This window comes from Ambystoma mexicanum, chromosome 1q (genome assembly GCF_040938575.1).
Source record: "Ambystoma mexicanum isolate Mex_15411 chromosome 1q, UKY_AmexF1_1, whole genome shotgun sequence".
In the NCBI taxonomy this organism is placed as follows: domain Eukaryota; kingdom Metazoa; phylum Chordata; class Amphibia; order Caudata; family Ambystomatidae; genus Ambystoma; species Ambystoma mexicanum.
In genome coordinates this window covers 498,815,193-498,829,198 of record NC_090922.1, presented here as the reverse complement: position 1 = coordinate 498,829,198, position 14,006 = coordinate 498,815,193, and the positions used below count along the sequence as shown (strand labels likewise).

The following is a 14,006-nucleotide window of genomic DNA, read 5'->3' as shown; positions in this document are numbered from 1 at the left end:
CATTCGGCTTCTGTGGTTCGGGAGAGGGGATTGATATCCTCCTCCCTTAGTTCTAGTTGTGACAGCTAGCGTATATGATGTGAGAGACTCAATGCATTTGAATCTATCTGAGGAAATAGCTGCTAAGAAACTCAATTTTATTGGTCCCTTTGTTTTTGTTATTATTATTTCTAGTAAGGTATTCATTCATTCAATGTCAGTTAATGTGATTTAATTTCTGATTTCATTTTTAGGAGGAGCATATCCACTTGTACTGAGTATATCTATTGTATTATCTCTTAAGTTTAACACCATATTCAATAGAGAATTATTGTCAATGGTGTTCATATCTGGCTGCGTATCAAGATCAAATGAGTTATTCATTCTTTTACTCTGTGTGCATGTAATAGGCTGTATGGGCTTTTGAGCTGGTTTTAGGTAGTAATCTTCTCTTGGGCCATATTACTGTCATCCCTTTTATCCCTGACGGCTTCAATGACCCCTATCTCAGCACCTTTTGTACTTAGGTTTTAACTTTTTTCTTAGTAATATTGCGCCTCCCATCAGAAGGTCCTCGTTGTGCTCTGCTAGCAGACCTCACTGCACTCCTAAGTGCGTAGGGTTTTCTGTATATTGCCGGCAACCCACAACATTTCTTTTTTTTCATTTTTGTTTTCAGTGTAGGCTTTTGCAGTCTATGGGCAATACTCTACCAGTTCCATATGTATGTGGTTGATTTACCCACAACTCACCGGTCATCAAGTCAATCAGTTGAGCCACCTCAGTAGCGATGAGATAAAAAGAGGGATAAAAAGAGGATAAAAAGAGGGCAGCAGCAAGGGCAGATAGGAGAACCCAGTAGATAGAAAATATCAAGTAGAACACATCCCACTGTCAAGAATCTTAGTGAGAGCAACCAAATCTGGTATGATTCGATTGATTGATTTGATCTATATAATTATAGCATGGATAACCATTAAGGAACCAAGCAAAAAGAATTGCATCTGGGCGCAGGTGATATAATAGTGCAGAGATGAGAAGCCAGATCATTCATACACAGTTATACAGAAAGGAAAGTTTTCAACTTTTTTCAAAACTCCCTTAGTGTTTAAATTTTCAGAAGTTCAAGTGGCAAGGAGTTCCATGCACAAGGTCCTGCACATGAAAAGCGTCCATCGCCCCAGGACACAGTCCTGGACGGTGGAACTACCAACAAATGTTGCCGTAACAATGGTAAGGATGGTAAGCAGTGATCTTTGATGAAAGGTATGAAGGGGCAGTCATTTGGAAACACTTAAAGATCAGACAGAGGACCTTAAACAGGAATCTCTGCTGTACCAGTAACCAGTGAATATTTCCCCAAAACTGAGAAATATGTGTGCTTCTGGGTAAAGAATAGATCAGCCAAACGGCTGCATTTTGAGCAACCTACAGGAGCTGGTTTTGGCCTTTTGGAATTCCAGTTAACAAACCATTGTAATAGTCTAGTCTAGAGATTACTAGTGTGTCAACAATTAAAGGTCAATCTTTCTCTGAGACAAGAGGCAGGAGGGGTTTCAATAGTCTGAGGAGATAATAGACTTTTACCTTTTTATCTTTTTATTTGTCTGCAGATTACTACCCAGATTCGCCTGCCAGATGCACCCAAGGTTCTTTACCTTAGATGCAAAAGTTGCTGGAACCGCAAAAAGTGCAGGACAAGACATATGCTGAGAGATTTGACAACATTTTGGCTTAGAGCCAAACATACTCTGTTTTAGCTGGATTAAGTTGAACATCCAATTTTTTATTTTGCTGGCACAAGCTACCACTCTGTCCACAGCTTCCACTGGTTCTCTTAATCGGACATAAATCTGCGTATCATCATATGAATGATAATGCATATTAAACTCTGAGAAGATGTCCAATAGGAGACATATGTAGATATTAAATAACAGCGCACTTCCGGTATTAGCATGGACACTCCCTCGTTTCATATACAGACTCTTTGCTTTTTCAAACAGTATTAGGTCAATGATTCGCTATCACCATACACCAACACCTTTGCAGTTTCGCACATTGAAACACGAAACAACCGTGCAGAAAACTACAGTTATGGTGGCTCCTGCCTAGCCACACAGGGCCCTGTGTATCACCTCTGTAGAATGTGTGCAGCCCAGTACACAATATGACAATATGAGCACAGTGTGGGCTTTCAATAGCTGTAAACCATAATTACAGACCTGCCCCGTCAACCCTCAACCAGCAAACAGCAAACAGCAAACAGCAAACAGTACACTTCTGGTGCACTTACGGATGCGTGTGCGCGATGCGCTTGGCCGTGTTCTAATATAGGCACTTCCTGGTAAGTTGGAGGGGCCAAGGTAAATCTACAAAAAGAGTACACAATAGAACTATATTAGTATAAATGACTGCAAGTTTATGTTAAATCTGTATAACAGTATTTTTCCAGGTACAGTCAATACAATAAAAGTCCACATTGATTCTTTTCCAAAAAATGTCAAAGACAAAGAGCAACATTCCAGACAGCAAACAGTAAACTTCTGGCGCACTTCCGGATGTGTGCACGCTGATGGGCACAGCAGGGATCTAATATAGGCACTTCCTGGTAAGTGGGAGGGCCAAGGTAAATCGCAATCGTTCGCTGTATCAGTCATGCAGTCATGCAGTAGTTGCAAGAAGCGGCTCATGCAGAGGCTCGTGCAGAGGATACTTCTCACTCCTTGCAGTCTAGGCAGATCATGGCAGACACCTCTCTGCCACTCTTGCAGACACCTCTCTGCCACACATTTATTCTCTCTGACATGTTGTCTCATTCATTGATGCTGAACATCACGTTCTGCAATTTTTTGACAAACTGATTTAATTTACTCTGTTTGAGAAAATAGATTTCTAATCCCTTGTTACCCAAAATAAGCCAAATTTGTCCCTACAAATCAATAATGTGTTTATTGTAGCATTCGAAAAAAAAAAACAGACGGAACAGGAGAGCCAACAGGCTGTTATAATCTTACATAATGATATTGATATTGATATTTTATTTCTATCGCGCTCGTACACAAGTGTTTCAGAGCACGACAAGGCAAGGCAGGGGAACAGGGGAGCACAAAACAGCGATCTTACTAGGCCCAGTGAAAGTGAGAACGCGCAAGTGCATGGGAGAGGGGGAGGGGAAAAGTACATGGAAGGGGGGAGAAGTGGAAAGTGCGAAGCAGAGGAAAAACAGATAAATAACAATAAATAAATAATAAAGACAACAAATTGTTTTAGTGCAGCCAGCAATTTGTAAGTGCTAGGTTTAAGGCAGCAGACAGGGTAGGTCTGATAAGTGCAAAAAGAAAAAAGGGGGGGCGTTATGGGTACAGATACAAACCCCAGTGTAAGCAGTGGCAGGAGGCTGTGCTTGAGGGTGGCAGGGTGAGCAGGTACCTGGGCCCGGAGCACAGAGGGTGGCCAGGTGCACAGTGCCAAGAGAGAACAGATATCTCGTGTGGCTGAATGCCACTTGTTCCTCTAAGAAGTTGAACGCCGACCGCTGGGGGTCGCGTAACTAGTTAGCATGGAGGAGTCTCGTTCGTTATTGGAATTAACCAGACAAATCGCTCCACCAACTAAGAACGGCCATGCACCATCACCAATTTTATATGCAATTAAATAGGCAACCCCTGTTTATTACTTTGAAAGTGTTGCCAAAGGTGCATAGCCTGATTTGCATTTGGTATTTCCTCTTTTGTAATGGCCTGGCAGGCGAAGCATGATGGTCTGGAGGGTTGCCCAGAGTAATGCCATAGGTTAAAATTCATTATAAACCTTTCACCAATCAACTTTTGTTCTGGAGGTGCCAAATAAAGATTAAGTTTCTGATAACTTAGCGACTAATACAGCAAGATTGGCAAATTTGCCTGTTAAAACTAATGTTCACTTATTTTGTTTTACTGCCCATGTTATAACAAACCTAGAAAACACTTTTTGTCATCACTCATTTAGATTAAGACAGAGTGGGGTTGCTATTGTTAGCTATGGCACTCGAGGACTAGGGGGCTGTTTTGCTCGCCAAAAGTGCACAAACAATTATTCATCATCAATACCTTTGAATGCAGGTAGACGAGGCAATAACTCACAACCAGATACGCAGTTATCAAAATAATGAGCACTTATACGGCTATTTATTCATAGCTTAGAAGCAACAAGTGATAAAACAGAAATAAATCACAGAAAGGACAGAACATTCAAAAGAAAATACATCATCGTTGGTGTAACTGAATTCCTCATCTCGCCAGAAGTGGCTGGAAGACCCTGGTAACAGCCAGGCAGAGAGCACAACAGCCCACAGGAAGGTCGGAACAAGGCGTCCCCCCTCCGACTGAGGTCTTTGTGTGGTTTCCCTTGACCTTTCCGATAGCTCTGCATATATGCCCTCCTCAAAAAGGGGTGGCAATTTCTCGAACCTTCTGGCATTAGCGCGTGCGCATTGCTGAGTGACTGTTGATTGCCGGCCGGGTCAACCGACAGTAACTCCAAGGAGAAAAGCTTCCCTCTTCTTCTAAAACACCACGGAAAACAATTCCATATCTCATAGCAAGACATAATAAAACCAGCTTTCCCAGCAGAAATGTCCTTGACTGAGGCTGCATACCAGGTTTAGAAAGCATGTCTTTCAGCAAAGCAAATACAGCTTTTCTCTGAGGCATGGAATAAATATCCATTATGGCTCTGAGTGCCCCCAGAATGCACTGTGCACCAGCGGCATGTTTTAGCTCAAGCATAACAATTCCACCCTTGGATATTTATCTTCCATAGCCCAGTGGCAGAGAAGCCGCTCTCTGAAACTGATGAAACATTAGAACCAAGTTAGGAATAAATTGAATACAACAAGAACAACCAAGTATTATACTAGCTAAAATAAAGCAAATGCAGGCAAAGGCATAACACAGTGTACCCCCAATGTCAGGAATCCATGAAAATAACCAATCCCACCAATTCCCAGCATGACTTTGAGATACTTGGGAAATGAGGTCCCTCAAACCTCTAATATGACTTTCAATGGATCGTGAATGGTCACTTAGATTGAAACAATACATAGCTTCCACTGCGTTACAGCCCAAATTATGTTTCAGCAAGAGATAATCAACGGCAGCCCTGTTTTGCAATGTTGCTTTTCTAATAACTTTGCTATCAAAGAGCAACTCCTCTAATGCTTTAGAAGTATGATTCAGACCTTTTACCACTAAACATGCTAGTTTAATCAAAGATTTATAACCCCCAGCAGCTAAACCTCAGACTCCCAATAATGAAAGGGCTAACACTAGAACTTCAGTCTCTGATAATAAATGCACATGTGAATCACAATCTGGGGATAAACCCACAGATTCAAAAGTTGACCTTTTGCTTTGAGACATTGCTGGGTGTAAAGGGAACATCATTAGCCCTAATCGAGTTAAGACACATGGACCTCTGGAAATGTTAGCTGGAATGTAAGTGTATGTGATGTTGCCACATGAGAAGAGCCATCCTGTTGGAAGTTTTACGTGATACATATGACTGGCAGCTAACACTGTATGATTGCAAGACATAGAATTATTCACACTGGTACATGTGCTTGGAACTCGAGAACACAACCTTTTTTCAAACGCAGTTTGATTTTTCTGTTTGGTTAAATTCAGTTGTTGGCATTTGCCAATTTCTTTTACATCGCAGGTCATAAAGTAACTTTGAGTTATATTATATCTTATAATACGTGTGAAGTTCCTCCACTTGCGATCTGTTTCTTGACAAAACCTGCAGTACTCATAGATTGAAAAGGATTGTCTAATATCGGAATCCTGAACCAAAGGATCATTGTGCGTGATGCCAAAAATGTGCTTTAGAACCAGAACTGGCGTCGATACCGCTACTTAACATGTAGTCAGCAAAGCTTCTGCATGTTGCACGTCAGTAAGGCAAAAGTGCGTAATGTTGAGTACTTGCTGTACTAAATATGTCCACATATTCTCTGTTTGTGTAATCATCGAGGAATATTTTCGTCGTCCTAAAGATATCTGTTGTATAGCTGGCATCAACGTTGGTTGCGCCTGCACCTGACATGATTTTCGCATTCCACAAATCCATTTCGTCGGTCTGGCTGGCTTTTCGGCATCGGCATAGGGCTGCTTTTGGACATCATTGCTCATCATCATCGGTCTCCCCTGGATCGCTGGCACAGATGCAACATGTTTCGTGGGAAGCAGCATGCCGTTTGACTCTCCCAAACGGAGTCCATTTAGTCCCACAATTACACCAGCCAGACACAGGATCTACAAGGCAAACCCAGAAAAGAGATAACAGTGTTGAAAATCACTCTTAGTTAACATTTGTCTGCGGGCACATACTGCCATTTCTTTCTACCGGGCTCCATCACTACGACTACCTGGTCTTTGCCTGATGCAATAACATCTGCGGGCACTGGTGGGCCACTTGGCCTTTCAACCCACACCTTCGCACCCGGTACCATACTGTCTGAAGAGCCAAAACCACAATCCCCACGGGTAGTTAACACTGTAGGAGGCGCCCCCTTTTTAATCATGGACAACTTAACAGGAATAATAATTAACTGGGCCACCTGATCCCCCTTGTGGATCGGTAGCAATTGGTCCCCACTATTCATCAAGATGACTTTGATCTCACCCTGGTAATCGGCATCAATGACCCCTCCCCGCACTTGAACTCCCTTCAATGCTAGGCCAGATCTAGGGGCAATCCATCCCATATGCTCTGGAGGAATTTGTACCCGAATCCCTGTCCCAATCACAACAAAACCTCTTGGCTCTAATCTGATTTCCTCATGAGAATGCAAGTCTACCCCTGCTGACTCTGGAGTCGCCCAATAGGGAGCTAAAGAACCCGGGGTAATTTACCAGTACGATAGGGTTTCTCTGACTGAGTTGGGTTGAATCTGTAAAGCAGGAGTCATTAGCCGCATCAAAGGAGTCTCATGATTATTCACAGGCCTAGCCTATTGTTTAACACTTGGACCGCATCAAACACACGATCACGCCAGCCTGCTAAACTGCCATCTCCAGATTTGCGCAGCTGTTCTTTCAACAAACCATTCATCCGTTCAATTAATCCTGAAGCTGCAGGGTAATAGGGCACGTGGTAGAGCCATTCAACACTTTTTTCCTGACAGTACTCTTGGATTAATTTGCCTTTGAAGTGTGACCCATTGTCACTTTAAATCTGCAAAGGCACCCCGTAGTGCAACGTGATCTGATCCAACAACTTAATGGTATTCAGTTGTGTGGCACGCTTTCACGGCAAAACCATCAAAACCGAGTATGTATCCACAATAGTGCATGCATACTGACAACCTTTACTGACCGATATAATCAATCTGCCAAATTTGACCTGGTAATTTTCCTCTTCGCAACGTACCCTGGACAATTTGAGGGATAGGCCTGTGCTGTTGGTGTTGGCACACTGGACAATGCAAAATGATTGTTTTCACTACCTCTAAACGAATACTGATTCCTCAAGCTTGTGCCCACCTGGTAGTAGCCTTTTCTACAAGGTGCCCACATTTCTGGTGAGCCCACTTGGCCAAACCCTCCAAATCGTCTTCCTGAGCCTCCGCATCCACAGATGAAATCTTGGTGTGTTCATCTGCAACAGAATTAAACCAACGTTCTAATGAATCTGCAGCACAATGCGCATCCACATGATACACAGTGACTTCATTTTGTGATAACATCTCAGCAATATCTTGCCACAGTTATTTTCCCCACAAGTCTTTTGAATGAATCATCCACCCATTCTTTTGCCAGGTTGGTAGCCACACTGTCAATCCATTCACCACTGACCATGAATCTGTGTACAAATGACATCGACCAGGGGTCTCTTGTTTCAATGCTTGGTAAACTGCGTAAAGTTCTGCAAACTGGCTGCTCTTCCCTTTCCCTGATGTGGACAAAATCTTTTTTTCTTGGGATTGTAAGACACCGCTTTCCAGTTTCGCTCGGTTCCCACATATCGGGCCGAGCCATCTGTAAACCAGGCAGGTTCTGTCTGCTCTACGGTCAGATCGCCATAAGGTACTCCCCATTTTACGGGAGATTCGCGTTTTTCAGACACTTCAGGCGGTATGTAATCTGAGGGTGGTATGTTGGCCACTTGCTCATGTAATTTGGCAATCCCACCCTTCCCTGATTTAGCTCTGTCTTGAATGTACCAATTCCATTTGATTATGCTGGATTCTTGAGCGTGTCCTATTCTGTGTGTTTTAGGAGAGCTCAGCACCCATTGCATAATCGGGATTTCAGGCCTCATCAGCACATCATGCCCCACTGTCATTTGCTCAGTATCGACCAGGGCCCAATAACATGCCAGCAACTGCTTCTCAAACGGAGTGTATGAGTTACCAGCATTGGGCAACTTACAACTTCAAAACTCGAATGGCACATGTTTCCTGTCCTGTTTCTGCCACACACTCCAGTTGGCGTAATTGTCTTGCACAGACACATTTAACTCCACTTCGCCTTCCTTCAATGGCCATAAATCAAGCACCTGCTGCACAGTATCTCTCACCAAATCAAATGCTTTTTGCTGCTCCTCCCCCACTGAAACTCATATTTCTTTCGGGTCACTTTGTAGAGGGGAGCCAGTATTTGCCCTAAATGGGTAATGTGCTGTCTCCAAAACGCAAACAGCCCTATGAACTGCTGAGCTTGCTTTTTGTTCATTGGAGTGGTAAACTCAAGAATTTTCTGTCGGGCCTTCGGCACCATCTCTCAATGCCCATTATGTCACTGAATCCCTAGGAATATCACTGTCTCAGCTGGCCCTTGAATTTTGTTTGGGTTAATATCCCACCATTCCTTCTTCAATCCTTCCATAATGACTTCTAGCTGGTATTGCACACTGCGCTCATTCTTACCCTGAATCAAAATATCATCAATATAATGAGAGATGTGTATGTCAGGTTTACTTGGTATCTTGTCTAAGTGCTCTGCCACCAGCCGGTGACAGGGCATCAGGTAATATTATCCCCACCAAAAATATCGCCGTACATATGGTTGTCGGGAACGGCCATAGGCGATATTTTTGGTGGGGATAATTTATGGTAAATGGGTGGGGTGGGTTGCGGGGGTGTCCCCTGCTCCCTTTAAAAATATATGGGGGTTGCGGGGGTGTCCCCTGCAGGTTCCATGGGGTAATATCGCCGCAAAAATATGGCAAAATCTTTGTATGGCGATATTTTTGCGGGGATATTATCACATGGAACCAGTGGCAGATAGTCGGGCTATGTATGTACCCCATAGGTAATCTTGTAAAGGTGTACTGAAGCCCGCTCCAAGAAAATGCAAACTGCTCTTGGCACTCTTCAGCAATTGGTACAGAGAAAAAGGCATTGGCTAAATCTACCACTGCATACAAGGTCCCCTCAAACTTTTGGACATTCTCAATCAAGGTAATGGCATCTGGGACTGCGGGCACCAAGGTTTGTTTAATTTGCGGTAATCCAAAGTCATCCTCCAAGACCCGACCCCTTTTTTAACAGGCCTAGTGGGTTGTTCCACGTGGTAGTAATAGGGCGTAACACACCCGCCTCTACCTACTCTTTGATGGTGTCTGAAATTTCCTTGTGCCCCCCGGGAATGTGGTATTGCTTCATTGCTACCCGCTTGGTCACCAGAGGCACCTGCACTGGGGGCATCTTCAATTTGCCTACGGTAATGGGTGTGCAGGTCAATGCACTTACCCCAAACTGATACGTTTCACCTCCTAGTCCCAAAGTCAATCCTTCTAGAATGTCAAAGCCAATTATGTACTCGGGTATCGGGACAATCAACACTTGGTATTTCTTCCTAGTCAAATTGCCTATTTTCATATCCACTTCTGTTTGTACTGCGGGGGTCTCCTTCTCCACTAGCCCAGTAATGGTAAAGCATCTGCCTTTGAATCATGTTGGATTTCCATGAATCAGAGAGGCCTCCGCCCCAGTGTCTATCAATGCTCGCACCCCTTGTGTATTTCCCGGCCCTCAAAAAATCTTAACATTAACATGGGGCCGCCTATCAACATTTATGTGAGTGGGCGCTGCAGGGGCTTGGCCATAACCCTAGTCAGATTTTGAATGAGTGTAACCTGACTCTGCCTCTAACATTGCACTCACCACCTTCCTCAAATCAACATATGTTGGCTGGTACGGGGAAGGTGTCCCATAGGCCCTTCTTCTTGTTCTTCCTCAGGAGGGGCGGAAGGTGAGGTGTCCCCTTGTGGCTTAGTCACTACCTATTTCTTAACCTGCGCTCTTTGACTGCAAGCCCTCTCTTTTTGTAGTTCATACATTACTTTAGTTTCAATGCCATCAATTTCTTCTTGTGGCACACCGCCTTTTAACAAAGCCAAAAACATGTCATTTCGGGACACTCAGAAGTCTCTACTATCTTGCCTTCTGCCTTCAGTTCACCTAACCCTACGCCCCTCTCTCTCTCTCGGGGCTTGTCATCACTCTTAACCCACTCCCCTAAGTCTGAAAATTGCCAGATTGCATCCACTAATTCATCAGTGGGTTTGCCCGTCATACCTACGAGCAAAGTCATAATGACACTTTTGTATGTGGTTGGTGCAGTTCTGATCACCATATTGTCGGAATTGAAACAATGTTATGCCTCCTATCGCAACAATTGTATGTGTATTGGCCTACGCCAAGTTGTCTAAACATCATATGCGATCAAACTCCACGGCAAGGTCTTGACCTTAGAGAAAGTAATATAAGCCGCCATCTTGGATTAAGCCGCCATTTTAGGTTCTCTTGTTCTATGGAAGTCACCCTGAACATCAAAATGGAGGCCGAATGACATTCTGAGTAAGATTCTGGCCGTTGTGACCTCTGTACACACAAATAATTAATATGCCTGCAGGCCACTTGTCGGGGTCGCGAACTGAGACCTTGTCCTACTGTTGACCTATGTGTAAATGTACAACTATATCAGCAAAACTAATCAAAATGCATATATTATAGGATTGACCTGGCAAGGAACCCATAGGCCCGACTCCTAGAATGGTTAACCCGTGAGAGGGTTGGCCAAGGGCTGGACAAATCGTATAAAAGACCCAAGTATTCCAATGTGCGGTCTCTCTCACTAATGCATCGAACCTTCGTTGAAGTTCGTTACGTTACTCTGAGAGCCGAATAGCTATCCGTCTGTCAATTGACTTTGGTAACTGTTGTAGCTTTTAAATAAAGCACTTGTGTGTTCTTTGTAACCTGTGTTGGTGTGTTTCTTTCTGGGCTTCCCGGCCTCATATTATTTTTCTGTTTCCACAATATTCCTGGTTGAAACTGAGAGCGGCATGGCCCTCATGTGTCCTGGAGCATCTACATGAATTGCCTCCTTCATAGCATGCTCTGTGACCTTTTGAATCGCCTCTTTCAAAGTGTACCACTTCTTTTCCTCGCTAGGCCAATCTGTGGTAATGGGGTACTTACGGTTACATACCTGGGCTGCTAGGTGCAACAAAGACACCTGTGAATCTTGCCCATTGTCATCAGGGGGCAGCCCTGTCCTTAAGACCTCCTGTACATTGGTGTCAGTTGACAAAGGGCAAAAAGCGCAGTGAGTCTGTGGAATCTACCAACAACCCTGCGGCGCCCCATCTAGCAATCTCACCATCCATGTCAGTAAGGTTCCCCTGACTTTTGCCTCAAACGGGTAATGATTTCCCCAACCTCCTGCAGGGTGTAATCTTCCAGTGTGGTTAAATCCACAACCCCACCCGCAGGATTCTGTGGGTGGGGTCCGGCACGCAAACTCCTAACCGGCTTCACTGCCACTGGGCCTCATTACGACCCAGGCGGTAAGTTACCGCCTGGGCCGTGACTTTACCACCATGGCGTAAACTATGTTTACGCCATGGTGGTTGGCGGACTTACCGCCCCATTCCGAGGTTGGCGGGGCGGTAAGTCCCCAATCCCCATTTACCCTTCCCCATTCCCATTTTTGCCCCATAGGGCATAATGGGAGTGGGGAAGGCGTTAATTACGCCACCGTAAATTACGGTGGCGTAATTAACTCCATGGTCCCTTAGCGCCATGGATTTTAACACCTGCTAAAAGCAGGTATTAAATCCGCCATGGCGCTAAGGGACCTCATACTCAGGCGGTAAGGGTCGGCGCTGTTTACGCCGGTGTAAACCCCTTACCGCCTGAGTCGTAATGAGGCCCACTGTCTTTTGCGTCAGTTCTGCCTTAGAATCAGACTCATTTGCCCAGCTACTCTCTGGGCTTGTTGAGTCAAAAATTTCTCCATCACACTTATCAGGGTCAGAATCCACACCTGCAGTAGCGATTACAGTTGCCACTTTCCTTTGGTTGACACCCCCTGGCCTCTTTTTATACTTATAGCGAGCTACCCTAACCGCGGCACGCTCTGCTACAGCTTGATACTTATCAGCTTTGTCTTTAAAAAGTTTCATCTGAATTTCCTGCATCAAAGATATTTGTTGCTTGGCAGCTAACTCTTTTTCCAATTGTAAAATATGGTCTGTCAATTCCACAGTTTTCTGAGGCATTTTCCTATAGGCATGCAAGAGGACCCACCCCCACCTGCTGAGCGTGGCGCATTCTTTTCCTCTCTCTACTGAAATCTGTTGTAAAAAAAACATTACTTCCGACGGAGAAGCTTCCCCCAAACCATCATCCCACGCTTCACACAGACCCGCTCTGCACGCCCACACCATGGCTAATTTATCATATGGGCCTTTAGCCCAACCTGGAATGATAACATCGCGGCATTCACCGCCAGCGGGAACACCCTTTTTCCTGAACAAACTATTCATCATTACATTAATTTGCAAAACCTCTGTTTTTTTCTCCTTTCCACCCTGCAGTCACTAGCGCAACCACACACACACACACACAAAAACAAATGAACAGAGTCCAACACTCGCTGCCAAATGAACACAAACTTTCGCTTGCAATGAAAACAAAGCCCATCTGCGTTCAAACAGATTCTTTAATATTTGGAAACAATTCATCACAAATACCCTGCTCACAGCGCCAAAATGTTTTGCTCGCCAAAAGTGCACGGACAATTATTCATCACCAGTACCTTTGAACGCAGGTAGACGAGGCAATAACTCACAACCAGATACGCAGTTAGCAAAATAATGAGCACTTATACATCTATTTATTCATAGTCTAGAAGTAACAAGTGATAAAACAGAAATAAATCACAGAAAGGACAGAGAATTCAAAAGAAAATACATCACCGTGGGCATAACTGAATCCATCATCTCGCCAGAATTGGCTGGAAGACCCCGGTAACAGCCAGTCAGAGAGCACAACAGCCCACAGGAACGTCAGAACAAGGGGTCCCCCTCCGACTGAGGTCTTTGTGTGGTTTCCCCTGACCTTTCCAATAGCTCCGCATATATGCCCTCCTCAAAAAGGGATGGCAATTTCTCAAACCTTTTGACATTAGCGCTTGCGCATTGCTGAGTGACTGTTGATTGCTGACCGGGTCAACCGACAGTAACCCCAAGGAGCAAAGTTTCCCTCTTCTTCTAAAACACCATGGAAAACAATTCCATAACTCATAGCAACACATAACAAAACCAGCTTTCCCAGCAGAAATGTCCTTGACTGAGGCTGCATACCAGGTTTAGAAAGCATGTCTTTCAGCAAAGCAAGTACAGCTTTTCACTGAGGCATGGAATAAATATCCATTATGGCTCTGAGTGCCCCAGAATGCACTGCACACCAGAGCCATGTTTTAGCTCAAACATAACAAGGGCTTAGAAAGATAACTTCTTGCAGGAATAGAAGAATAAGACAGAATATAATTGTAACGTGATGTATTGCTCATTGTATTTATCCCTCCTTTGTCGTATTTATGTTTAACATTACTTGATAAACTGCTCATGATCCAAACCCATGCATGTCACTTTAGCCCTCCTTGAAGTTGATGTGCTGGCATTGAAAACAAATGGACTAAACTTGTTTTCGGACAATCACATAGATTATGATTCTATATCAAGACCGGAGTTGA

General features: G+C 44.1%; 1 protein-coding gene across 4 annotated transcripts in view; it reads right to left on the bottom strand.

Annotated features, from left to right (window-relative positions):
- The window catches only part of LOC138529547 (ly6/PLAUR domain-containing protein 3-like), a 407,116-nt gene that overhangs the window by 205,238 nt on the left and 187,872 nt on the right, over positions 1 to 14,006 (bottom strand). For all 4 annotated transcript variants that reach the window (XM_069640840.1, XM_069640842.1, XM_069640843.1 and 1 more), the window contains one exon: positions 2,273 to 2,348. In XM_069640840.1, the coding sequence (XP_069496941.1) occupies positions 2,273 to 2,348 (76 nt within the window). The remainder of the gene's footprint in view (positions 1 to 2,272; positions 2,349 to 14,006) is intronic.